At 52.4% G+C, this 27,137-nt stretch overlaps 2 protein-coding genes across 2 annotated transcripts in view; one reads left to right on the top strand and one right to left on the bottom strand.

The window, feature by feature from the left end:
• Positions 1–383: 383 nt before the first annotated feature.
• On the top strand, positions 384–18,964 carry RCC2 (regulator of chromosome condensation 2; the record flags this gene model as incomplete). The annotated part of the gene is made up of 10 exons (XM_032759081.2): positions 384–588; positions 3,291–3,422; positions 3,836–3,924; positions 5,298–5,412; positions 9,456–9,622; positions 12,009–12,189; positions 12,545–12,650; positions 13,516–13,588; positions 15,649–15,726; positions 16,504–18,964. Coding segments are annotated over 10 exons (1,251 nt in total), but the record flags the coding sequence as incomplete, so codon positions are not given.
• Positions 18,965–24,077: 5,113 nt separating this feature from the next.
• The window catches only part of PADI6 (peptidyl arginine deiminase 6), a 30,016-nt gene continuing 26,956 nt past the window's right edge, over positions 24,078–27,137 (bottom strand). Inside the window, exons 15-16 of the mRNA XM_032759080.2 lie at positions 26,923–27,084; positions 24,078–24,570 (exon numbers count right to left, since the gene is read on the bottom strand). Coding sequence (XP_032614971.1) covers positions 24,337–24,570; positions 26,923–27,084 — 396 coding nt within the window. The 3' untranslated portion in view covers positions 24,078–24,336. The remainder of the gene's footprint in view (positions 24,571–26,922; positions 27,085–27,137) is intronic.

The raw sequence follows: 27,137 nt of genomic DNA, 5'->3' as shown, positions 1-27,137 counted from the left end.
TCGGGGTGAGTGGGGTTTCCTGGGTCAGCCTCTTCCTCAGCTGACAGCTGTGGAAAGCCAGCACTCCTGCCTCCTGGACAGGCCTCGCACCAGGTCCCAGGCACTTGCGGGTGGGCGTGTTCAGTGGCAGAGCGCATGGGGCTGAGGCCTGTGAGAGGTGGGACCCAGAGAGGGGGCTGGGGCCGAATGGGTCTAAAGGTGGCAGGTGACGCCAGGCCTGTGCCAGCTCCTGGACATTTTGATTTTGGGGCCTTCAGAGGCATTGCAGAGATTCGAAGTGCAAACCCGATCCTTGTGCAGCCTTCCAACAGCCATGGCAGGGTGGCACCCGAGGAACACCTGTCCCTGGTACCCTCGGGAAGTGGCTGCTTGGTGGCCAGTGACATTTTGGAGGTCACCCCATCACCCCCAGGTGTCTGATCTGCATTCTCATTCTCTCTGCAGCTGCTTACCGCAATCTCGGTCAGAATTTGTGGGGGCCCCACAGGTATGGGTGCCTGGCGGGGGTCCGGGTGCGGACAGTGGTCTCGGGCTCCTGTGCTGCACACAGCCTCCTCATCACCACGGAAGGGAAGCTGTGGAGCTGGGGTGAGTACCGTGTGGGGGCTGGGCACTGGGGACCACTGTCACCAGCTGTCCCCACACAGCCCTTTCTTCCGTTTGCCTGGAAGAGAGACTCGCATCTTAGAAGGCTGGGCTCCTTCGTTCGCAGCCCGTGTCTTTTTTCCTAATTCCCAGCTCGTCTCTTGTCTACACGCTACATGCAGATCCCCTTCCTCCCCCTGACATTTTTTGCCCATACGCAGCCCCTACTTCGATTCCTTGTGTTTAAGCAACGTTTTCCTGAATCTTCTGCCCGAAGCTTGATCTTTTCTGATACTGAGGTGTGTGAATGTGTTAGGCAGGCTGTCCTTCCAGCAGACAGTTTCCTTCCTCTTTGAGGCACGATATGACATGAGACCTCTGTTTCTGCCACTTGAAATGCCACTGGCTCTTCTACCTCCCGCCTCATGTCATAGGATGCTGCGTCCCTGCCGCCATGGCCCTCGTGTCTGAGGTTTGCGCAAGTCTGGTCTGCAGGCTTGGCAGCTCACTGTCCGTGTTGTCTGCTTCTTAGGATATTTCCCCAGATGCTTCAGTTTGCTTTTTTGGAGTTGTTCGGCTTTCCCTTCTGTTTCTCCTCACCTGGGCACTCGGGATGGGTTCCAGTTCTTCTGTTAGCCTCTGTCCACAGCACTGTCCTCTGCAGCCGACCGGCCCATTCCTTCCTGTGTCCTCTTCCAGATCATTCCAATCATAGGGTATGGGCTAAGGCTCATTTTATCCCCAGCCCTTTTGGTGGCCCCCGACCTCTGCCTCCAGCAGAGCATATTGGCATTTGTCCCCACCCTTTGTCGCTGGTCCTCTGGCTAGCTTTTAGTCCATATGACTGCATTTTTATTTTGGGCTGTTTGAACCGTTTTTTGTGATTTCATGAGCTGCTGTACCAGAGTCCAAATATATTAACATCTGTTGTCTTCCCTGCATATGGCTAATTTTGTAATTCTGTTGAAATAAGCTAAAGTGTGTCTGGCCCAAATTTATACTTCGTAGTCTCTTGATGACATGCTGACATTGCCACAGTTTTTGTTTTCTCCCGGTTGGCGAGATGTGTGTCCCTTCCCCCAGAGTACCCCTCCTACTTCGTGTTTCAACACTGAACACAGCCTTTTATGTCAGTGTTCCAAACTTAAAATACCTTAGTTATGATCTCTCGCTGAGCTTCACTTGCGTGGTGGCTGTGAAAGCGCCCTCAGTTCTGACCCTGCGGGCAGGGACAATGTATGTCCCGCCATCAAGACATGTGATCCCCAAGCAGACAGTGCAGTTGGTGAGGACAGGGTTGGAGGTGTCACAGGCCCACTGCTCGCCACTCTAGAAGGCAGAGGGGCATCGTCTGGTGTGAGTGTAGAGTACCATGGGAGGGTGGCTAACACATTGCTCACTTGGGGTCTCCATCTGTGGCCCGCTCACCCTGTCCTGCGACATCTCGGTCCACTGAGCCTTGCGCTTGCTGCTCTGTATTCACATGCCTTTCACCGTGAACTTGGGCAGCTCCCATTGGAAGCTGGTGTATCTACCTCTCCTGCTCGAGTGCCAGTGCTGGCCCTTCAGCCTGCCATTCTTTAATTAGAGCGAGTCAGAGGCTGGTTTCCCTTCGTCGCAATTCCCTCTGTAGTCAGAGGCTGCTCCTGCGAGCCTTCTCCAGGACAGTTGGAACTCATCTTAATGGCGCTGCTGTCTGCCTTTATCATGATCTAAGGGTGAAAAGTTCATGGTTGGAGAAGGTTGCAGAACCCCCTAGAATTGCTCTGACTTCTCGCCCTTGTAAGATCTCCATCAGTTTCCCCAAATGTCAGGTTACACGTGTGGTTTTCTCTTATCGGGAGGGATCCTAGAGTGGCCAGTTGAATTTTTGTTTTGAAACTTGGTAGTTTGTGTTGAAACCTAGATGAGGTGTAGGGGCTCCCAGCCCTCCTTTTGGTCCACCCAACTTCCACGTCTGTTTGGAGCTGAATTTGGTTCTGCAGAGGACTCGGGGGCAGGGGTTGGCCCTCAGGCCTGCCTTCTGCTGGAATTCACAGATGCAGGGCCTTGGTCACACCTGCAGTCCTGGAGGTGAGGCTGGGCGTGTTGTGTTCAGGGCAGATCTGTGCTTTGTCACCAGGGTTCCTGTCACTGAGAGTCCTTGAGGGGCGATCCCTAGGGGTGGGATTGGCACTGTTCTGTGAGCACCATTTACAGGGTAGAAAGGAAGAGAAATACTGGGCAGACACCAAATGGTCCTCAGTGGATGCCAAGAGCACCAAAGTGATTAAACTCTGGTGAGCCAGGTGTCAAAATGGGTGCCGTCTTAAAATACATCTCAAGAGGGTAGGGACGGGGTGGTTGTCTTGCAGGCACTCCAAATGGGAACGGCGTGTTTCTGCGAGCATGCCCGCCTGTGCATGGTGTCCCTACCACACTGAGCCTCTCTCGTTTCCCTTTGTAGCAGAGATGTGGGAGGTACGCACGGGTGGTCCCGCTGCTGCCCCAGGGAAGGAGGTCAGGGGAGCTGCAGCAGGCGCCATTCCAGTGGGCGGAGGGCCGGGGCGTTCTTAGCTCTGGATCTTGGCTGTTGTTGGGAATTTGGAGGGTACCTTCCAGAGACACAGATGGGTGTCATTTGAGAGTGTGTTCGTACCCGCCTTCGCCTGGTGGTGCCGCCTGGACCACCCTCTCTTTTCTACTTTCTCTCATATGATCTGCAGGTCGAAATGAGAAGGGGCAGCTGGGACATGGTGACACCAAGAGAGTAGAAGCCCCTAGACTCATCGAGGGTCTCAGCCACGAAGTGATTGTGTCTGCAGCATGTGGGCGGAACCACACCTTGGCCTTGACAGGTAAGGAGGTGGCTGCTGGTGTCTCTTCTCAGTTTGGCAAGAGGCCAGATGGTCTGCCTTGGGGATGGGGCGTTGGAGGGTGGAGTTCCCCTTGTGACTCTTGGTCAGGATCAGAAAGAGGCCCTGAGAACCTGGGTATGGAGTGGCTTCTTGAGGGCATTGGGAGCCTCCCCAGTGGCCATAGGAGGCCCATCTGGGAGTAGGAGACGCTGCCCTGTGTTTCTCTGCACACCCAGTTTCTGATGTGAAATGGCTTTGCTGTGAAGCGTCTGCACTGCCAGCTTTTGGGCAGTCTCACTTGCCTTCTGCCTGGCAAATGAGCTGTTTTTATTATTTTGATGCCTTTGATTCTAAATCTAGTTCAAAACATTCACCATTATCTTCCCTTTTGTGACACTTTTCTTTCCTTCCAGAAACGGGCTCCGTGTTTGCGTTTGGGGAAAACAAGATGGGGCAGCTGGGCCTTGGCAACCAGACAGACGCTGTCCCCAGCCCCGCGCAGGTGACCCCTCCTCAGCTCCGGCTCCACGGCTTTTTGTTTCTCTTTACTTTTGTGTTTGATTTTCTAAGGTGGGGTCTCCGTTGTTTGAGTTAATTTACCCCTTGTAAAAAGAGGGTCCGAATGTTGAGTTACATGCTGTAGGGTTTTTTTTTGTTTGTTTTTTGTTTTTCTTTTCTTTTTTTTTTTTTGAGAACAGAGTTTCGCTGTTGTTGCCCAGGCTGGAGTGCAATGGCGCAATCTCAGCTCACTGCAACCTCTGCCTCCCAGGTTCAAGTGATTCTCCTGTCTCAGCCTCCGGAGTAGCTGGGATTACAGGCATGCGCCACCACGCCTGGCTAATTTTGTATTTTTAGTAGAGATGGAGTTTATCCATGTTGGTCAGGCTGGTCTGAACTCCTGACCTCAGGTGATCCACCCACCTCGGCCTCCCAAAGTACTGGGATTACAGGTGTGAGCCACCGCGCACAGCCTTGCTATAGTTTTTAAAACAGGCTTAGTTTGTGCAGGTTGAAAACCATCCTGAAAACATTTTGTTTCCAAATGGAGAAATCTGTTACAAATGCCTTGTCGTAAGCCTGTTCTGTTCCAAAGAAAGTGAGAGACGTTATATGGATGTAATTGTACTTAGGCGCAAATACTTTGTTTTGACCTTGTATAAAGTCACCAGCCAGGTGCTTAGAACACAAATACGAGATAGGCAGTCTTTTTTTTTTGGAGGGGAGACGGAGTCTCACTCTGTTGCCAGGCTGGAGTGCAGTGGCGCGATCTCAGCTCACTGCAACCTCTGCCTCCCGGATTCAAGCGATTCTCCTGCCTCAGCCTCCTGAGTAGCTGGGACTGGGCATGCTCCACCACGCCCAGGTAATTTTTGTATTTTTAGTAGAGACGGGGTTTCACCATGTTGGCCAGGATGGTCTCCATCTCTTGACTTCGTGATCCGCCTGCCTCAGCCTCCCAAAGTGCTGGGTGTGAGCCACTGCTCCCAGGAGATAGGCAGTCTTTTTTTTTTCTAAGAAACTTGAGTTGGAGGGGTGAGATTTATACCTTACAAACTACCACTAAAGGCAGAAGAATGCTAAGTGCCAATTAGTGGTTTAGGTGATGAAGGAAGGGAGGGACTTGGTTTTATTGATCTTAAAGAGACAGTGGCTAGGCTTTGAACTGTGCTGGGAGGGTGGGGGTCTGAGGGTGCTTCTTTACATATCTTCTAAGCTTTGTGTTCTAGAAATGCCTTCAGCTTTTGCCTTCAGAATTACTGAATTTATTAAACTTTCGTTTGTAATCTAGTAATTGTTTCCCACCAACATGCAGAGAGGTAGAGGCTTCTTATCAGTCTTTTAAAAAAATGAAAGTCTCCTTTCTTTTCTTTTCAGATAATGTACAACGGCCAGCCAATTACCAAAATGGCCTGTGGGGCTGAATTCAGTATGATAATGGACTGCAAAGGAAACCTCTATTCCTTTGGGTGCCCTGAATATGGTCAGCTGGGTATGGAAGTACATTTTTTAAAAGCTCTGTAATCTAACTGTATATATTCAGAACCAGAGATCAGTGTGGGGCTGCACACACGTGTTAGAAATGTGGGTAATTGATCTCAGATAATAGCCTTTGTCCGTTAAGTGGATCTCACGTTCAGCGGAACAGCGCTTCCTCATTCACAGGATTATGGAGTATTGCAACACTGCCTCAATAGGAAAGTTGGGACTGGAGTCTGACAAAAGATTTCTTTTTTTCTGATTTGGGAATTCATTTATATAAAGGGATTTCAAAGTGAAAAAAAAAAATCAGACCACCTTCATTCAATTTCACATTTAAAGATATGCCTTTATTGAAAATGAGAAAATTACGCAAGATGAACGTTGTTCTGGAAACCCTGGCCTGGGCGATTTTTTCAGGTTGCCACGTGAGGAGCCCCGGTGGACCCCCTCCCCGTGCGTCATCCCTAGCCAGAATCTAGTTGTCCAGAAACTTGTTTCTTCGATCTCGTTGGTAGAAAAGGAGAATTCAGGCATCAGTTCTCAGTTAGTGGGGGGAGTGTCTTCCGACCTGATGGTCTCCGGTTCTCCTTTCTGTCTGAGCCAAAGTGCCAAGTGCAGTTCCCCGTTGCGGCTCCGTCTCCAGCCCCTGTGGGGAGGCCTCCGCGAGGTGTGGCGCGGGCGCCCTCTGCTGGACGCTTGCGCTCCTGCAGCCGCAGCGCCTGGCAGATGGAAAAGGTAAAAATAGCGCCTAGCCCGCTGGCCTTAGCCTCGGGGAACAGTGACTTTGTGAAACTAAATATACTTCAAGTCAGAAGTGAATAAGAGAGAACAGCCCCTTACGCACATTTCATATTTCGCGTTGGTTGCCGGGGCGGAGCCCGAGACAGTTGGAGAGCGGTTTCCATGGCCACGGCCCTGCTGCGGTGCCGGGCAGCGGTCTGCTTCCTGCCATGTGCGTGCTCCTGCTGCCTCGGCCTCCCCTCTGCACCCTGGCAAGTCGATTTTCCATCAGGAAGCATGACATGCTGTTGGTGATAAAAATGGCTCACTTTTATGGAGCAGTGACTGTGTGCCAGGCACCATGTATGCACTTTGTACAAATTCGCAGGTGCTCAGTTACACTCAACTTGCAGGTAGTTTGGAAATCGGCTTGATTTGTAGCTACAGAACCGCTTATTCTCAGCGTATTACTTGCTTTAAGGCAGGTTTTTGTTTTGTTGTCCAAATCCAGGTAGATCACTTTTAGAATGAGAACCTAAATCCGACTATGGCCGTGTCTCATCCGCACACACTCATGCCTTGGGCCCCCTTTTTTGCAGTGCACTGAACTGGGCCGGGCAACGCCAAGATAAGAAAGACGGAGTCTCCCTCTGTCTGCCGGGCTGGAGTGCAGTGCTGTGATCTCAGTTCACTGCAACCTCCACCTCCTTGGTTCAAGCGATTCTCCTGCCTCAGTCTCCCGAGTAGTTGAGACTACAGGCGCCCGCTGCCACACCCAGCTAACTTTTTTGTATTTTTAGTAGAGACGGGGTTTCACCATGTTGACCAGGCTGGTCTCAAACTGTTGATCTCAAGTGATCTACCCTCCTCGGCCTCCCAAAGTGTTGGGATTACAGGCATGAGCCACCGTGCCCGGCCATGCCATTTAACTTTATTTTAAAGAGTTGTCACCCCTCTAGAGGGACAGGGAAGCCCCCTGTTTCGATGTTTTCTGGGGTAGTTTCTGTCCTGTACTTATGGAGAAAGCAGATGTGTGCAGCTCTTTAAAGGAGGTGGAAAAAGCAGTCGCCAGATGTGCCGCCTCTACTGTCTGGGGATTGTGTCTGTTCAGTATCCACTGTGTCGATAGCAAATAAAGGGACTCTAATCATTTGTTGACTGCCTTGCTGAAACCTTGTCCAGAAGAGTGCAAGTGTTTAAAAATTATCATTTTTGTGAGAGAAGTAGCGACATATCCGGAAGTGCATTCTATCTACTATGATGTCCTTAAATTCATCATAGCCTAGAAGGTGGGGGAATTTCTTAGTGGGGACCCTCAGACTTTTATTTATTTATTTTTGATACTGAGTCTTGCTCTGTCACCAGGCTGGAGTGCAGTGGCGCGATCTCGGGTCACTGCACCCTCAGTCTCCCGAGTAGCTGGGACTACAGGTGTGCGCCACCACACCTGGCTAATTTTTGTATTTTTGGTAGAGACAGGGTTTCACCATGTTGGCCAGGATGGTCTCAATCTCTTGACCTCGTGATCCGCCCGCCTCAGCCTCCCAAAGTGCTGGGATTACAGGCGTGAGCCACCAAGCCCGGCCGAGACCCTCAGACTTTTAAATGGACAGATGTTCCACGGGAAGGGATTATGTCAACAGCAGAGAACTGCTGTCATAATAGACAGTGATAGTGAACAGAGATCATGCCACGGCACTCCAGCCTGGGCGACAGAGCGAGACTCTGTCTCAAAAAAAAAAAAAAAAAAAATAGAACCTGCTTAAGAGATGAGTGTTATAAAGCACCCTGTAAACAAGCCCAGGAGTTTTATTGTGCGTAGTGTAGTTGTGTCTTATTGTGCGTAGTGTAGTTGTGATTCCAGGGTGCAGTTGCTCCTTGGTAACCTGGGAGATTGCTTCCAGTACCCTCTGTAGATACCAAGATCTGAAGATGCTCAAGTACCTTATATAAAATGGCATAGTATTTGCATGTAACCTATATACTTAAAATCATCTCTAGATTACTTCAGTACCTAATGTGATGTAAATGTTATGTAAGTAGTTCTACTGTATGGTCTTACTTGTATTGTTTGTATTATCTTTTTTTTTTCCCTTGTTTCCTCCTCCCCACAGATATTTTTGGACCACAGTTGGTTGAACTTGTGGCCATGGAGGGCTGACTGTATTTAAATAGCACAGTGCTCAGAAACACACATACCAGTAAGGGCTGAGATGCACACCAGCATGCCGTATGGAGGGGGATTAGCCACACACCGGGGGCTAGTTTACAAACTGATACAACAAATTTTTTTGTGTGTTTTTTTTTTGGAGACAGAATCTTGTTCTGTTGCCCAGGCTGGAGTGCAGTGGCACGCTCTCTGCTCACTGCAACCTCCGTCTCCCAGGTTCAAGTGATTCTCCTGCCTCAGCCTTCCCGAGAGCTGGACTATAGGCGCCTGCCACCACACCTGGCTAATCTTTGTTTGTTTTTGTTTTTTTAAGTAGAGACAGGACTTCACTGTGTTGGCCAGGCTGGTCTCGAACACCTCACTTCAGGTGATCTTCCGCCTCGGCCTCCCAACGTGCTGGGATTCCAGGCGTGACCCACCGTGCCCGACCAAACTGATGATCACAGTGTGGGAATAGGAGCAGTTTAAAACTACAAACTACTTAGCAGCCCTGCTGCTGTGGGTGGCTGCAGGAGATTGGGTGTCTGGTGTGTTCTCAGGACTGGAGCAGCTGGGTTCCTGGTGTGTGCTGAGCTGGGTCCTTGCGAACCAGTCCCTGGGTCAGTCGAAGTGTGGGAACTGCAGGCTTTAGCCACCTATAACCATATGTTTAGGTTGCTGGTAATTCATAAAAACAGAGGCCTGGGATTGTGTGTGGAGCTTTTCTGTCTGTTCTTGGCCCATCAGGGGCTCCTTGTCGTCCCTCCAGTGGAGTAGAAATCTTACTTGATAGACAATTCCTTGATCAGCAGCTTCAACTTTTCTGACTGCAACCCATTGTAAGAAATAAGTTTTCTATTGCAGCCCAATCTGAACATCTAATACCTTACCTGGAATTGTTATAACATGGTGGCATTATTATGTGTAGAGTATTCTTTGTCATTCTGTTCTATTCGTTTTTAAAAAATAACTGGTCTCAGCTCACAAAATTGATTTCACTGACCCACTTGCTGTGCTGTGCCTCAGATTGGAAACGTTGCTTTTGTTGGCCAATGTGTGCTGGTCTAAGGCCCAGAAGGGCCAGATTGGGTTGCTGCCGAGGCTCACTACAGACTCCATGTGAGCACACTGACGCGTCCCTTGTGCTTGTGTGCCGCTGATGGCTGGCTCTGTGGTCTCTACAGGACACAACTCAGATGGGAAGTTCATCGCCCGGGCACAGCGGATAGAGTACGACTGCGAACTAGTTCCCCGGCGAGTGGCCATCTTCATTGAGAAGACGAAAGACGGACAGATTCTGCCTGTACCAAATGTGGTTGTGCGAGATGTGGCCTGTGGCGCTAACCACACGGTGAGGCTCGGCTTTTCTCACTTCCTGAGAGTCGCACCGGGATGGAGGGGGTGTTTATGCTCAAGTTTCCTGACGCTTGGTTTTGGCGAGGAACTGATCCCAGGTAGACATCTGCTTGCTTCTTCAAGAGGGCTTTGCACCCTGGCCAAAGGGTCCTTGGTCCCAGGGCAGGGTTCCCTGTCACTGCCTCCTATGTTAACTTCTCCCGTGATTTAAATAGACGCATCTTAAACAAGTAGATGTTTTGCCACCCTCACCTGCACCTTAAGGTAAGCACTTTCTGCTTTTGGCTTTTATCTAACATAACATCACAGACATCTTTCCAGGTCACTAGATGGTGCCCCATACTGGGGATGTGAGTCATTTTTAATCAGTAGGTTGTCCCCCGCCCCCCCGCCTTTTGAGACAGTTTCACTCTTGTTGCCCAGGCTGGAGTGCAATGGTGAGATCTCAGCTCACCACAACTTCCACCTCCCAGGTTCAAGCAATTCTCCTGCCTCAGCCTCCCGAGTAGCTGGGATTAGAGGCACCTGCCACCATTCCTGGCTAATTTTTGTATTTTTAGTAGAGACGGAGTTTCACCATGTTGGCCAGGCTGGTCTCAAACTCCTGACCTCGTGATCCACCTGCCTCGGCCTCCCGAAGTGCTGGGATTACAGGTGTGAGCCGCCGTGCCCGGCTGTTAGTATATCTTAATTTTAATGGCCTTCCTGTGGTTCTTCTGTCTGAGAATGCCTAGGAGTCTCTTTGTTCTATGCTTTGTTGAAAGAGCCTGGGCTAGGATTCCAGAGATCAAGTTGGTCCTCCCCACTGAGTGGTCTCAGCTCGCCACCTCCTTCCCTTGGAATCTTCTTGCCGATGAAGAATGCCCAGGGAATTGGGCTAGGACTAGAGCAGGAGATTTCAGTTTGTGCAAGTCCAGAAACTGTGATTTGTTTTGTCTGATGTAGTCAGGGGAAATAAAGTTGGCTCTTGTTTAGGGCCTTATAGGTCAAGTTTTTTAGTAAGTTGTAGAATCACATGGTTTAGACGTGAAACATCAAAGAACTGAATTGGCATGTCAGAAGATGGGAAAACAAGACTGAAGAAGATAAATCTTAAACACTTGAAGTGTCTTTGAGTTCATTTCATCAGTGACCAGGTACAGGTTACCTCTGTGTACCTGTGGGCAAGGGAAGTCTAAAGAAAAATCCAGGCCGGGCGCAGTGGTTCATGTTTGTAATCTCAGGACTTTGGGAGGCCAAGGTGGGCGGATCATTTGAGACCGGCCTCGGCAATGTGGTGAGACCCCCATCTCTACCAAAAAACCCACAAAAATCAGCTGGGCATGGTGGTGCACACCCAAGTCCTAGCTACTTGGGAGGCTGAGGTAGGAGAATCACTTGAGCCCAGGAAGTGGAGGGTGTGGTGAGCCGTGATCGTGCCACTGCATTCCAGCCTGGGTGATAGAGCACGAGACCCTCTCGAGGGGGGAAAAAAAGGAACGAAAAATCCAGGAACAGGTAGGCCTTTTCTCTTCTGTTCTTTCTGCAATTGAATCTCTTTTGTTTGTTTGTTTGTTTGTTTGTTTTTTGAGATGGAGTCTCATTCTGTCGCCCAGGCTGGAGTGCAGTGACACTCTCTCGGCTCACTGCAACCTCCGCCTCTCAGGTTCAAGAGATTCTCCTGTCTCAGCCTCCTGAGTAGCTGGGATTACAGATGCACACCACTGTGCCCAGCTAATTTTTTGTGTTTTAGTAGAGATGGGTTTCACCGTGTTGCCCAGGCTGGTCTTGAATTCCTGAGTTCAGGCAATCCACCTGCCTCGGCCTCCCAGCATGCTAGGATTACAGGCATGAGCCACTGCCCCTGGCCGAATCTCTGTTGTAATGGGAATCAAATGATTGCCGTACTGTCAGGAGACATAGCCCTGTTGCTTCTGACTAAGGAAAGGGTTAAGACTTGTAACTTAAATAAATAAATAAACAGAACAAAAAAGGATTGGAAAATGGAGTCCCTGGCAGAGAAAATAGCAAACCGGGCTTATTGATTGCATGCCATTTTGCTACGCTTGCTCCTGTTGCCTCCTCCCCCACTGCTGGAGGCGAGAGATAGAGGATCTTTCTGCTGGAGGCAGGCAGAGGATATTTCTTTGGTTTTTGGAGATAGGGTTTCACCATGTTGGCCAGGCTGGTCTCGAACTCCTGACCTCAAGTGATCCACCTGCCTTGGCCTCCCAAAGTGTTGGGATTAGATGTGAACCACCGCGCCCAGCTGGTAGGGGATCTTGAATGTTGCTGTTTTTGCGCTTAGCATTTGCATCAGGTTGTCTGCACAGAAACGATGACCCCTCTTGTTGCCTGTTGGAAGTCAGTCTGTTCCAACCCTGTGTTTTCTTTCCTTGCAGCTGGTCCTGGACTCCCAGAAGCGAGTCTTCTCCTGGGGCTTCGGTGGCTATGGCCGGCTGGGCCATGCAGAGCAGAAGGATGAGATGGTCCCCCGCCTGGTGAAGCTGTTTGACTTCCCTGGGCGTGGGGCTTCCCAGATCTATGCTGGTTACACCTGCTCCTTTGCCGTCAGTGAAGTGGGTTAGTGATTTCTGGCCCCGGCTTATCAGTGCCCTGGTGTGGAACCGTGTAGCCACTGTCCTGTCCCCAGACCACGAACCCATATTCTCTTTACCTCCCAGTGTTCTGTATTTTTTTGAGACAGGAGCTCGTTGTGTTGTCCAGGCTGGTGTTGAATTCCTGGGCTCAAGCAGTCCTACCACCTTAGCGTCCTGAGTAGCCAGGACTGCATGGGCACGCCACCATGCCCGGCTCCAGTTATCTTTCAGACAGAACGCTTGTGTGCCATCCCGTCCTCTTTTCACCCTGATAATGCTGAAGATGAGGCTCGGCTCAATGTCTGGCCACGCTGGGAACATGTTTTGTCTTCCCTCAGGTGGTCTGTTTTTCTGGGGGGCCACCAACACCTCCCGTGAATCTACCATGTACCCAAAAGCAGTGCAGGACCTCTGCGGCTGGAGAATCCGGAGCCTGGCTTGTGGGTAGGTGGCAGCATCTCCTGTGGGTGTGAGGTCTCTTCCTTTCTTGGGGGTGTCAGACACACCCATGGGGTGCCCCTCCCTGATGGGGCTCTGCTTCTGCTGCCTGTTGGGCTGTCCTCGGCAGGCCATCTGACACCTGAATCCCAGAGTCCGGGGGCACAGGAGGGGAGAGGGCCCATTCGCTGCTAGAACAGATGGCTGTTCCCTGTCTTGCGGGAAGAAAGTCATTTTGAAGGTTCAAAGAAATACACAAGCAGAGCTTGATGTATTCCTACGCTGCAGGTTGAAAATTACACGTAGTTGGAAACGTAGTAGGACTTGAGTTGCTGTGACACTGGGAAGACAACATTGTCTTGGCAGCAGTGGTTTGTAGTTCATTTTAGGACACCTGTTGAGTTAGCTAGCACTTCTTGCTGAGGAGTTAGATTCATCAGCTGGCAGGTGTGGGTGGAACAGCATGAGGGGCCTGTCGGCGTGGCTTTAATCTGTTGAAGCCTCTAGCCCTGCCCAAATCACTATGCATGAAGGCTGCTCCCTCTGGAACAGGCTTTCACTCCATCCTGATCCGGTCTCCTCTTCCCAAAGCGACCTCCCACTGAGGGAGCCCTAGGACCTAGGGCAGGATGCACAGCAAGGTCCCCTGCCTTTGGCCCCTAGGCCTGTCTAAGGGCTTTGTCGTTTTGTCGAAGTGTTGAGTGGCCTGCACGCAACAATCTTAGGGGTGAGGAGAAGCCTGTTGGCCCTGTCGTTGTGAGTACGCCACGGGAAAAGCCTCCGGCAGCTCACACTCATGCCCTTGAGCCCTAGCTGGGTGGGTCCAGGGCTGGGGCTGCTGGCCCTGCAGTGACAGCCTGCCTGTTTGCAGGAAGAGCAGCATCATTGTGGCCGCCGACGAGAGCACCATCAGCTGGGGCCCGTCACCGACCTTTGGGGAACTGGTAAGCTGTCACCTGCGTGGGTCGGGGGAAGTGGAGCCAGTCAGGGTGGCTCATGGCCTTTGCGTTCTCTCCACCCGTCTCCCAAAACACACAGAAGAAAAACATTTGGGATTCCCCCCCTTATTGTATTAAGGTCTGCAACACAATTGTGTCCCATGAGTTTTCAAGGACAGTTCTGTGCTAGTCAGATAATTCTGAGTCATCTCTGCACATTTGTAAACTCTGAAAATTGGGACTTTTCAGATCGTTTCCCCTCACATTTTGTAAACTACAGTTGGGTTATGGTAGGAAAAGGGCATGTTTGTTCCCTCTCCCCTGGAGGCCTAAGTCAGTGGGAAACTCACAGTTGTGGGTGATTTGGGGACATTCTTCATTTTTCCAAATTGAGTTTAAACCTGTGTTTCTGTTGTTAATACCAGTTACTTGAATGATGAGGTTAGAACCCACGGCCCTCAGTTTCACACATGTGGCCTTCCACAAACAAATGTCTTTCATTCTTAGGTCCTGGTGCTAGGTGAGTCTTTTTTTTTTTTTTTTTGAGATGGAGTCTGTCTATCACCCAGGCTGGAGTGCAATGGCACGATCTTGGCTCATTGCAACCTCTGTCTCCCAGGTTCAAATGATTCTCAGTTCTCCTGCTTCAGCCTCCCGAGTAGCTGGGACTATAGGCATTTGCCACCCACGCTCAGCTAATTTTTGTATTTTTGGTAGAGATGGGGTTTCACTCTGTTGGCCAGGCTGGTCTCGAACTCCTGACCTTAGGTGATCCACCCGCCTCGACCTCCCAAAGTGCTGGGAGTACAGGCGTGAGCCACCGCACCCGGCCAAGGCAGGTCTTGGAGTTTTTGTTAGGAAGGCTAGCTTGGCTGTGGAGTGCATCCTGATCTGCCTGCACTAGTCACGGTTTGATTCTCCGCTTAACTCTTGGTGGTCTTAGTTTTAGTCCCTTATTTCTTGTTAGAAGCACAGTCTCTCCCTCTCCTGTACTCTTGTGTTTGCAAGGTGACGTGGTTGATGGAGAGGAAGGGAAGGAAGGGCGTTCCTTGGTCCCTTGAGCTGTGGCTGGGATGGATGGTGAATGCACCTTTTTCTCGGGGCTCTGCACACCCTTGGAGTCTGGCTTAGACGCTCTGGTGGCCCGATTTGAAACATTGACAGGGAAGAGACAGAGGCCCAGTTTCTACCGATAGTTCTTAGAGGAGGAAGGATGTTTTCTGGGGCCTATCAGAAATAGACTTTGACCTTCTAAATATAAATTTTGAAACTAGAGGGGAGCAAGGGAGACTTTTTGGGGAGCTTCTCAAGGGTGAGAAGTTGGCCTGGCACCTTGGAGGGAATGTCTACTGTGTGGGATGGCACGAGGTGGGGCCTGGCAGGAGACGACACCAGGGACATGTGGGCAGGCCTGGGCTGGGGAGGGAGGGTCCTCCTCTCCCGCCCTGTGGGACCCTCTGTTTCAGCTGAGCTGGGGCCTTCAGCCTTTCAATTGCCCAGCTCCACACCTTTGCACAAGACTCCCCCTTAGCTGTGCCAATTCATCTAGCTCCTTCTACCTCTGGGAGGGAAACTGGTTCTTTGGTGCCATTGCTAATAAATAGTCTCCCTGTCATGCTTAAGCCCTTTTGTTTTGTTTTGGATGGTGGTTATTCCACTCTGGATGGTGGAGGCATCAAGGGCATTTGGTCAGCCCGTGTTCGTGGTCACTTTGGTCCCGAAGGGCTGCAGTTGCCGTTCTTCTTGCACTCGTGGTGTCATCTCCTGTCACCAGTGCCATACTCCCCAGAAGGGACTTGTGCACACAGAAGTCCCGCAGGCTAGAGTTGGGTACCTTGGTCTTCCTTAGGTTAAGCGCTAGTCACCTGCTGGCGGCACCTTTTGTGGATAAACTTGGATGATTCCACCTGGCCCTTGTGTGCAAGGGTGGCCAGACTTGGTCATGAGCCAGAGGGCATCGTCACCGGCTTCTGGTTAGTGGAGGCCAGGAAATGTTGCCGGGATTCCCCACTTGTGCACTGAGCCACATGGATCCCTGATTGTGAACATCTTGTTTGCTTCGCCAGGGCTACGGGGACCACAAGCCCAAGTCTTCCACTGCAGCCCAGGAGGTGAAGACTCTGGATGGCATTTTCTCAGAGCAGGTGAGCGGGGGCGGCTGTGCGAGCTCAGAGACGTGTCCATACCCAGTGGTACGTCACTCTTCACGCTTTTGATCATCGCAGTCTGTTTGGGTTGTCTTATTTAACATCTCAGCTGGCTTTCCTGGTGTGTCACGCTAAGGTTTATTTGAGGGGTAGCAATCATCTGCAGGAGAGAGTGCAGAGGGTTGCTGGCCAGGCTGGGTGGCTGTCCTCACCCTTGATGACAGATGCCACCAACTGACCGCAGCAGATCCAGCCTCGGGCGAGCACACCACTCGTGTCTCCATCACACCCAGGACTCAGATCCGCCGGGCTGGAGGCAGGTCCGCAGGTCCACGGAGTAGAGGCTGCGTGGCTGCAGGAGTCAGATGGCAGGGTGAGGCCCCTGCGGCTCAGTCAGCCAGCCTGCTGGCCCTGTCTGCCAAGACACAGAGAGGGGTGGTGCACCTCACCCAGGCAGGATTGTGAGCCAGAGAGCGGGGGATGGAAATGGAGCTGGAGCCATGTCCCCAACTGTCCCTGCTGATAAGAGGTGGCCCAGTGGGCTTCCTGCCAGCTGGGTCTCCCAGGGCAGCCTGGAAGGCTCTGATTGGCAGAGCGTTGGTGGCAGTCACATGGAAACTAGCTGTCTTGGGCAGAGGGGCTTTTTGCAGTTTTCAAGGGCACTCTGTTTTTCTCCACGCTGACCCGCTTTGGCAGCCCAGTTTCCAGCGTCTCCTCAACGCATTAATTAGCCCAGGCGCCGCAGGCACACCCAACACTGATTTGTCCCCGCAGGTTGCCATGGGCTACTCACACTCCTTGGTGATAGCAAGAGACGAAAGTGAGACTGAGAAAGAGAAGATCAAGAAACTGCCAGAATACAACCCCCGAACCCTCTGATGCTCCCGGAGCCTCCTCCGACTCCACACCTCTCGCGGCAGCTGTCATTTCCATGTGCACTGGGACGGGAAGTCAGACGAGGAATTTAAAAAAGCAAAAGTTGACCGAAGGTGCATTTTTGTTTAGACTCCCTGAGGTTCCGTTTTACAAATGATCCAACGTTTATTACTTTTTTTTCTGTATGCTTTCCAAAGTCCCTTTTTTCCCCCTTAATGTCGAATTAAAATACTTGCTCATAGTTGACTTACCATTCCTACAAAAGAGGCAGAAACTTTGAGCAATCTAGGTTTTTTAAGTTTTTTCTTTCTTCCTCTCCTGAATACACTCCCCAAAACACCCCTTTCCAGTTACAATTAGCATCGTGATCCAAGCAGATGCTACATGGAAGAGGAATTACTCAGAAAAAAATGTCCCTTACAGGAACCGGCAGCAGCTAGGCAAAGTTGCCGGCCCGCCTCCATCCAAAATCACGCTCGTGTGCTTCGGAAGCATCCCGGTCACTCCTTTCCCGCTTTTTCTTGCAGATCGGCCTAGGCCGGTGTTGGTTCTGTTTCTCCCCTTGGCTGCCTGTACGCCCACAGCCTTCTGGCTGTGACATTATAGAATCGGCCGTGTCCCCCCTGGTGGGGGATTGGGGATCTGTGTTTAGCCATTTATATCTACTTTAGCTGTTAAAGAAGTCCAAATGAAAATCAGGTGATTGTGGAACCATGGGGACTTGGGGGTGGGGCAGAGGTGGGAACATTTCTTATCGGTTGAGTCAGCTTGGTGGCTCCCTGTGGAGCTAGGGCTGAGCCTTGTCACACGCACTCGCCAGTTAGAGATTGATCAGCCAGCAGTCAAGTGCATTCTCCAGTCCTTGCAAGAAGGATCAGCCCTTTCTGTGCCAGCCTCGATCGCCTTGTGCTTTGGTCTCCTTTTCTCCCCCGCCTGGATCCTGCCTTGCGCGGGCCGTCCTGTTGCTGAGACTCGGGGTACCATTCTGCTGACCCAGCTCCCTTTAGTCACGTTTGCTTGGCTCTGGTACCAAATAGTTGGGATTACCGAAGAGTCCCTTTCCTCGCGTGTCAGCACGGATGCTGTGACTGCCACCCGCGTCCCCGTCAAGTGCCCGTGCCCGAGCTCGCCGCCGTGTGTGCTGCGCTGAGTGAGTTATGAGGTGCCTTTCCCGGAACCCTCCTCTCGCCTGGACCCAAGAGAGGCGACAGCTGTGGCTGGGGCTCTTGGTTTCCAGAGGGTCTGGACTGGTTTGGGTGCTTTAAAATAGATACTTAGTTCAGTGGTGCTTATGGGGGAGATGGGACTAGAACTTAAGTGTGAGACTTGGGTGGATGGGAAAGTTAAATATTGGTCTCTTCAAGTTTTTTTTTTTCTTTTGCTATTGTTACCACTTGTCACCGTCTCTGTGTTAAAATGCCAAAAATGATCTAGTCGTTGTTGCTTTTTTCCCTGTTTTCCACCCCAGTCGCTCCTTACCGTGACTCCTGCCCTTGGAGGGCATGTAGCAGTGTCTGTCCTGCCAGTCCCCAGGCTCTGTGGGAGGAGACTGGCCTGCATCTCTCTAAGACTTAGTCCGACGCCATGTGTATCTCTTGTTCTGTGTTCAATCAGTAGTCCAGGGGAGAAGCTTCTGCTACTTCAGAGCTTTGCTAAACTAACCTAATTTGTCCAAATCACCCCAAAACCACCATCTCTGACTCAAGCTTCCATGCAACAGCCTGATCCGTTTCCCTGGACAGGTCTCTTTCCTGGAATACAGCCCAGGCACCTGTGCTCCTGGCACCCTTGAGGTCTCTCCTTTGAGTCGTGGTCACCGAGAGGGTTGAGGATGCAGCACCCGAGGTCCCAGCCTTTGCAGGAGCCACCCTGGGCGGAGCTGGACTTAGATCTTCGGTGGCCTCATGTAAACCCGGCAGCCAGCCTCTTCTAGAACCCTAGCCCAGGGACTGGAGCAGGAAAGGGACTGGAGCAGGAAAGGGACCTTCAAAGTGAAGACTGCCTTGTCCCACACCTCCTTCTGGCTTAGATTGAAAAATGGGCTTCCTAATGGGTTAAATCCTTTAAAACAAGGAGTTGTGGGGGAAGGGTGTCGTGCACTCCTAGAGAAAGGTACACAGTTGCCCGGCTGGGAATGTGCTTGGCACTGACCCTGCGGGCATCTGACCCTGCGGGCATCTGACCGGTCTTCCAGCTCAGGAAAAAGAATTTGAAAGAGGCTTAGCGTGAAGGGGAATCAAAGAGGAGGTTGTGATTTGGTCGAAGGTGCCTGGTTTAGTGCTGTAATTGTCTTATTTTTTTTTATATATATATTTCTTGGAGTAAACATTTTAAATAAACGACATCATTGTCTACTGTCTTGGATTTTGCATTTCTTTTTCGGTTGGAACGGAGCTCTGTTTTTCTTAACTCCTTATATGTGTACCTCGTAAGCCCTGGCACCCACAGAAAGTGGTGTCAGGAGACAGGTGGCCCCAGGGGAGCTTCCAGGTTTAAACTGCGCTGGTTGAAGTGAGTGGATCCCCCAGCTCTGCCCCGTGAAATGCTAGGGGAGGACAGTGTCAGTGCCTCAGTTGTCCAGAAGTGGAGTTCTTTGCATTTTCACTGGGGCTTTGAGAGGAAAAAATAAGTCATGGGAGGCATTCTGAACAGTGACTGCATGTGCTGTGTGCCCAGCAACATGCATGTGTACCCACTCCCCAGACTTCAGCAGGGGGCTCTGTGGTCAGGCCCCGAGCCGTGGCTTCTGGCCAGTGCTGCTCCGTGCAGGCAGTGTGGCCAACTGCCCACCAGAGGGCACCAGGAGGCTGGTCCTAGGTTCAGAGACCCCGGGCGCTCTTGCTTCTCCGGGACTGGCAAGCATTCATTCACTTCTAGGCTGCTGCTGAGTCTATACCAGGCAGAGTCCTAGACAAGACCCTTGCACAGGATGCCGGCTCCCTGCAGCCACAGAGATTCCTGGGATCCCTGGAACCTCGAGTGCTGGCCGCCTTGTGTTTACTGGCTGAATAGTGTCCAGACCAGTCCCTCCTGGCAGGCATTGGCCCAGTTTGGGAGAGGAGGAAACTGTCTCCCATGGCCTCTTAGCTGCAGAAGCAGCAAGTGCACTGTTGCAGGACAGTCCACATGTAAAACACGGTGTTTCCCCATCTACCCCCTTGGCAGCTTGGAGCTTCCCATCAGATGCTGCTGCCCTGGAAGAGCCCCCGTGGGCAGGGAAGCCACTGCTGGGGGCAGCGTCCTGGCTGGCACACACTGGCTGTTGTGTATTGGGCACATGCTGCAAATTGAGTGTTGTGTGTGTCACCCCTGACTCCTGCAGTCCACTCGGACGGTCTTTTCTGAGACGGAGTTTCTTTCGCCCAGGCCGGAGTGCAGTGGCATAATCTCAGCTCACTGCAACCTCTGCCTCCTGGGTTCAAGCAATTCTCCTGCCTCAGCCTCCTGAGTAGCTGGGATTACGGGTGGCCACCACATGCCTGGCTAATTTTTGTAGTTTTAGTAGAGACGGGGTTTCACCATGTTGTCCAGGCTGGTCTCAAACTGACCTCAAGTGATCTGCCCGCCTCGGCCTCCCAAAGTGCTGGGATTACAGGTGTGAGCCACCGCTCCCGGCCACACAGACAGTCTTGGAGGGAAGGCTGTTCTTTATTCCTGTGTTATAGAGGGAAGTGGGGTGCGGAGAGAAAATGGCTTTGGCTGAGGGACACAGTGGGGCAGGTAGGAAGACCTGTACCTGGAACCACAAAAATCCTTAACAAAGATGGTCTCCCCTGCTCCCCCATCCTGCCCCTGGCTGAGGACAGGGAGCCCATGTGACCTGTGGCCACCCTGGAGGGGCTGCCTTGAGAGCTTCGAGAACATCCAGGAGACCTTCACCTGCCCTTCCAGGGGCAGCGTAGGTGGCCAATACAGAGTAGCTGTAGGCCTGTGGCTGGGATGGGAGAAGCCTCCTGAAGTCAGGGGGCAGAGAAGACAGGCTCCTCACGGGCAGCTGTGGAGTTTTGTTTTTTTTTTAATGTCCCCCAGGCTGGAGTGCAGTGTCACAATCTTGGCTCCCTGCAACCTCCTCCTCCCGGGTTCAAGTAATTCTCCTGCCTCAGCCTCCCGAATAGCTAAGATTACAGGCACATGCCACCACACCTGGCTAATTTTTTTGTATTTTTAGTAGAGATGGGGTTTCGCCATGTTGACCAAACTGGTCTCGAACTCTTGAACTCAGGTGACGCCCCCTACCTCAGCCTCCCGAAGTGCTAGGATTACAGGCGTGAGCCACGCGCCCGGCCTTTGGCTCTGGGGTTTTCTCACCTGCAAAGCTGCTGCCTCTTGCTACCGTCCTGCCCCGTCAAGCCAGCAGCCTTGCTGGCCGATGTCCTCCACTCTCAGCAGCTCAGGCTCCCAGGGAAGAGTGGAAAGGGCTGGAAGGATGGCGAATGGGGAAGGGGACTTACCCGTTCCTACCCAGCCCTGCTTTGCCGCGAACACCTGCCCCAGCCCCACATTGAAGGGCGGGGAGCTGCGAGAGCGCCACGCGGGATAGCCACGCTGGACGGTCTCAGGATCCAGCTTAGCTGGTGTTAACACCAGACAGTAGCAATGGAGCCCACTCTCCAGACTGGGAGGACTCAGCAGGCAGGGATGCAGGGAGGAGGGAAGGGGAGACAGGAACAGCCCCTTCAAGGCTTTGGAAGGGAAATGGGGGTCACCCCGTTAAGAGCATTCTGGGCACTGAAGCAGCCTGGAGGGGAGAGGACTCGGTGCCTCTAAAGAACTCAAAGATGGCCTGTTACAGGTTGGGAGGCACATGGGAGGGCTGGAATCTCTAAAACCCTCTGCTGCCCCCACACTGGGTCCCCAGCACTCCCCCACTCACCCCCCACCCCGCCAGCATTTCCTGTGATTTATTTATTTTTTTTTTTTTGAGACGAAGTCTCACTCTGTTGCTCAGGCTGGAGTGCAGTGGCATGATCTTGGAGCCTCCGCCTCCTGGGTTCAAGTGATTCTCTCAACTCAGCCACTCAACCTCCCAAGTAGCTGGGATTACAGGTGCATGCCACAATGCCTCGACTAATTTTTGCATTTTTAGTAGAGACGGGGTTTCCCCATATGTTGGCCAGGATGGCCTTGAACTCCTGGCCTCAAGTGATCCACCTGCCTCAGCCTCCCAAAGGGCTGGGATTGCAGGCGTGAGCCACTGCGCCTGGCCGTGTGTCTGCTATGCAGGCAATGGAGGGTTTTGTTTCCTTCTACAGAGATGTGGTCTCCCAGCCTTCAGGAATGAGAGGTGCCATGTGTCTTTCTAGGGCTTTATGTAAATAACTCCGGTCCTCAGAACAACCTCGAGACAGGCACAACTCTTACCCACTTGCGCTGGTGAGGAAACTGAGGCACAGAGCCCACTCAGCTTGTTTTCTCGCCTTTGACCAGTACAGGGAGCATTTCCTCTCCTTCCCTACAGCAGTAGTGCAAGCATGGCGCCAAATGACCACTGACCTTTGCAGGGGAACACAGTGGGGAGGGATGGGGACTGAGGCCTTTTGGAGCACATCTTTGTCTAGAGGGTGTGGCCAGTGAGTCTTCAGCCTCGGGCCCAGTGTGGTCAGGTCTAAAGACTTGGCAGCAGGAGCTGGAAATCCAGACTTTGAGTAAATTGCCGGTGCCTAACTTAGAGACGTTTATAACATTGTGCAAGCCAAGTACACCCAGCTCTCTGCTGCAAGTGTCTGCTAACAGCCAGGGCTGGGAGGGCGCCTCTCCAGGTGCCATCAGCGCCGTGCTGCCAGGGAGGTAACAGGAGAGACGGGTGTCAAGCTGCCAAGATCTTCTGCAGGACACTTAGGCAGGTGGGGCAGGAGGGGCTCAGGGCTGACCTGAAAAGCTCTGGGTGGGCCGGGCACGGTGGCTCACGCCTGTAATCCCAGCACTTTGGGAGGCCGAGGCGGGCGGATCACGAGGTTAGGGGATCGAGACCATGCTAGCTAACACGGTGAAACCCCGTCTCTACTAAAAATAGAAAGAAAAAAAAAATTAGCCGGGTGTGGTGGCAGGCGCCTGTAGTCCCAGCTACTGGGGAGGCTGAGGCAGGAGAATGGCGTGAACCTGGGAGGCAGAGCTTGCAGTGAGCCGAGATCGCGCCACCACACTCCAGCCTGGGCGACAGAGCAAGACTCCGTCTCAAAAAAAAAAAAAAAAAGCAAAGCTCTGGGTGAGGGTCTAGTTAGGGTCAGAGGAGGGACCAGTTCATCCACCCTAAGGCGGCCCTTGGCAGAGGTGGGCGAATTCCCTAGGAAAAGCCCATGGGGGTGGAAGAGTGGACCTTTTGTCCCCCTTCTGGCCCTAGGGCTTCCCTCTCCCCTTTTTCCCTAGAGATGGAGCCCCAGCCCTTGGGGTCCAGAGTCCCCTATTTCTTTTGGCTTTTCTAGACTATCTGAAAATGCACATGAGCTCATCCATCCCTCCCCATATTTGAAGACCTGGTGTCAGTCCCAGGCTGGTATAGGGGTCAGAGCCATGAATACATCAAGAGGTCTCTAGTGTAGTCCATAAACTCTGCACCACCATAGGCAGGTTAATGAGATGTCGTAAGATGTCCTGGGGTAGCTGGCACACCAGGGCGCAGCTCCTGGATGAAGACCCACATCTGATCCAGAGACCAGCCCTGCTGCCCCAACCCTGGCTTCTGCCTCGCTTCCTTAGGATGACCCTCCTCCACTGCCCCAGCAGCTGGCAGAGGCTGGCCAGGTCCTGCCTGCTGCCCACAGAGCCCCAGGTGCTAGGACGGGGGCTAGTTTGAGGCCCAGCTCTGCCTTCAACTCCCTGTGGGACGTGGACACAGGGCTCTCTTCTCAGGTCCTACCCTGAGGATTAGTGTGCCCTAGAGTCATCATCATCCAGGAGGAGCAGGTTGGGAGCCACAGCACCTGTTAAAGCTTAACAGCATCCCTGTGCCATTAACACAGGGGTGGTAAGATGGGAATACGCGGCTTTGGGCCCTGGAGGGGACATTTCAGGCTGAGGGTCAGCCCAGGTCCGCCCCTGCTATGCCTTCTCTCAGAGGCCACACCTACAGACCCAAGGAGACCAGTACCTCCACTTGCTGAGGCCAGCTGCCCGCCAGGCATGGCACCCCCACCGCAGGCCTGCCCCCTCCAGGTCCTACCAGGCCCAAGGGGGAGGCCCTCGACCTTCTTCCAGCCTGGACCCTGGACTCTAGACCCAGCCTGTTCCAGTTGCTTAAACCAGAGCAGCATTTGGATAATCTTAAATCCATTTGGATAATCTAAGTCCATTTGGATAAGTCCAACCACTTCCTGCCACAGACATAATTTAGAGATGAGGGGAAGGACAGCAACTCACGTAGCCAAGTCTGTCCCCCGACACAAGCAGGCCAGCATGGCCATAGGTATCTCAGCTCAGCCTTGTCCTCAGTTGTCACTCATCCCCTCCCCAAACAAGGAGGTCACCACCAAGATGCATTCGCGCCCACCAGCGCTTTATTAGCTATTTAGTAAACACCACTTTTGACTGAACACTTTTCCATCTTTTCCCCACAGGGGTTCAAGCTGGCGGCATTTGCCATCCTACTGGGTCTGAGGGTCGGGGTGGACAGGGAAGAAAGGGTTGTGTTTCCTGGACTCTCCAGCCTCCTCTACTGGGCAAGGAATCATACCGTTGCATGGTGACAGTGGGCCATCCACGCTGGGGCAGAGCTGGCAGCTCCAGGGCCTGGGTCTAAGGTACCATCTTCCACCATTTGAAGGCAAAGGGCACCCGGCGGACGTTGGCACAGGCACAGATGTCTCCGACCTCCGTCAGGTAACAGTCAAAGTCATTGATGAAGGTGCACTTGAAGCCCAGGGGCTCCAGCAAGCAGCAAATCTTTTCTTCCAGGCAGCAGGTCCCCTTGATTTGGGGCCCGAAAGGCTTGGGGATCCCCAGGTTCTTGTCCATCACAATCATCCGCAGCTGTCAGAAAGACAGGGTGGGTGAGGCCTGGACAGGGATCAGAGGCCTGAAAACCAGCCACCCCACCTGCCTGTCTGTGGTCAGGCCAGACCAGGCGTAGCAGGCAGGCAGCCGCCTCCTCCATGTACGTGAAACCCAGCTCACTTTTGCTTAGCCCTACAATGGCTGTTTCTCAACAGCCAGATACAATCCTGCCTGGCCAAGGTCTGGGATTGTCAACTTCTCCAGTTTCTATGTTTCGATTATTCTGGCCTCTTATCTGGATGCAACACATGGCTGCCGCCTCCACTGGAACACTCTCCCCATCCCCGCTTTGTCAGTTGACTGCTGCGCATCTTTCGTATCTCAACTCCTCCTCAAAGCAGCTTCTTACCATTACTCACCCCTACCGGACCACACTGAGCTGATCAAGTTAGAAGACACCCATGTACGATTGGAGCATGCAGGGCCTGTGTCCCTAGGACCCAGGGAAGAGGTCAGCAAGTGTTTAGAGAATTAGGGCACTCAAATGCCTCAGTTCATTTTAAACACCTATATAATGGGTCAGTTGTTACATGAGAAAGTTCATATGTGAGCCACAGTCGGCATAGGCTTGGTGAAGCCAGGACCTCTTGTACTCACAGCCCCACTCCTGATTATAACTTCTGGTTTAGAATAAGTAGGAACAGAATTTTTAAAAACAAAACAAAAAAACAGTTTTGCTCTTGTTGCCCAGGCTGGAGTGCAACAGTGTGATCTCAGCTCACTGCAACCTCCACCTCCCGGGTCCAAACGACTCTCCTGCCTCAGCCTCCCGAGTAGCTGGGATGACAGGCATGCACCACCCCTGGCTAATTTTGTATTTTTGGTAAAGGCAGTTTCTCATGTTAGGCTGGTCTCGCAGTCCTGACTTCAGGTGATCCGCCTGCCTGGGCCTCCCAAAGTGCTGGGATTACAGGTGTGAGCCACCACGCCCGGCCCCAGAATTTTTTTTTTTTTTGGTTTGGTTTATCAGACAAGGTCTTGGTTTGTTGCCCAGGCTAGAGTGCAGTGGTCCATTGCAGCCTCCTCCACCTCCGGGGCTCAAGAAATTGTCCTGCCTCAGCCTCCTGAGTGGCTGAGACTACAGGCATGTGCCACCATACCCAGTGTTTTTTGTTTTGGGGGGGACAGTCTTGCTCTGTTACACAGGCTAGAGTCCAGTGGTGCAATCTTGGCTCACTGCAACCCCCACCTCCTGGGTTCAAGGGATCCTCCTGCCTCAGCCTCTGATTAGCTGGGATTATAGGCATGCACCACCACGCCCAGCTAGTTTTTTGTATTTTTACTAGAGATAGAGTTTCAACCATGTTGGCCGGGCTGGTCTCGAACTTCAGACTTCAAGTGATCCACCCACCTCAGCCTCCCAAAGTGCTGAGATTACAGGCATGAGCCACTGCACCCTGGCCCCAGCATTTTTTTTTTTTTTTTTTTTTTTTTTAAAAAGTTGCAGGGTCTCACTATGTTGCCCTAGCTGGTCTCCAACTCCTGAGTTCAAGTGATCTTCCCACCTCAGCCTCCCAACGTGCTAGAACTACAGGTGAGCCACCATGACCAGCCAAGCAGAATAGAATATTAGAGACGGAGTTTCACTCTTGTTGCCCAGGCTGGAGTACAATGGAGCGATCTAGGCTCAATGCAACTTCTGTCTCCCGGGTTCAAGCAATTCTCCTGTCTCAGCCTCTGGAATAGCTGGGATTACAGGCGTGTGCTACCACACCCAACTAATTTTGTATTTTTAGTACAGACAGGGTTTCTCAGTGTTGGTCAGGCTGGTCTCAAACTCCCGACCTCAGGTGATCCGCCTGCCTCGGCCTCCCAAAGTGTTGGGATTACAGGCATGAGCCACCGCGCCCGGCCTAGAATGTTATTTTAAGTGCTGATGTACCTCCATGTATCAGACACTGCTGCCCCGGACCCTGGAGATAGCAGACAGGAAGACCCACACCCTGAGGTAGCTTGCCCAAGGCCTCACTGCTGGCAGATGCGCGGCAACCTCGACTCTGGGTTGCATAGCACCCCATCTGAAGTGGGCCTCACAGGTTCATCCATTTAGACTGGGCAGGGCCGGGGGCGGGGGCAGCTCGCTGAGGCTCCTAAAGCACCTGGCCCATAGTAACTGCCTGGGGAACCTCTAAGCCTTCAGGCCCAGTACACTGGGCTCTCTGGGAGGGGTGTCCCTAACCGAGATGGGGGAAAAGGGGTCTCCCTCCCATTTCCTTATAGGCACAGTTATCTGCTGTCCCCCATCTCTGCAGTCCAGCACAGTGAGGTGGCAGCCAGTGTTGCCTGGACGGGCCCTCCCCCACCCAGGGATGCCCAGTCGCCCCTCACCAGGTCAGGGAAGTATGGCCTCGCGAAGGGCCTCTTGGGCTGCTGGTCAGAGGGGATGTTAGTCAGCTTCTCCAGGCAGAACAGCTGGGGAATCTCGATGATGTCCTGCTCCACCAGGCCCAGCTCCGTCTTCAGGATGTCACGGTTCAGGTGAATGCACTTCTGTGGGGTGGGAGGGGCCAGGAGAGCTCATCAGGAATTAAAACCAGTTTCCT

This window comes from Hylobates moloch, unplaced genomic scaffold, assembly GCF_009828535.3.
Source record: "Hylobates moloch isolate HMO894 unplaced genomic scaffold, HMol_V3 SCAFFOLD_9, whole genome shotgun sequence".
Lineage (NCBI taxonomy): Eukaryota > Metazoa > Chordata > Mammalia > Primates > Hylobatidae > Hylobates > Hylobates moloch.
This window is presented reverse-complemented; position numbering and strand designations above follow the sequence as displayed.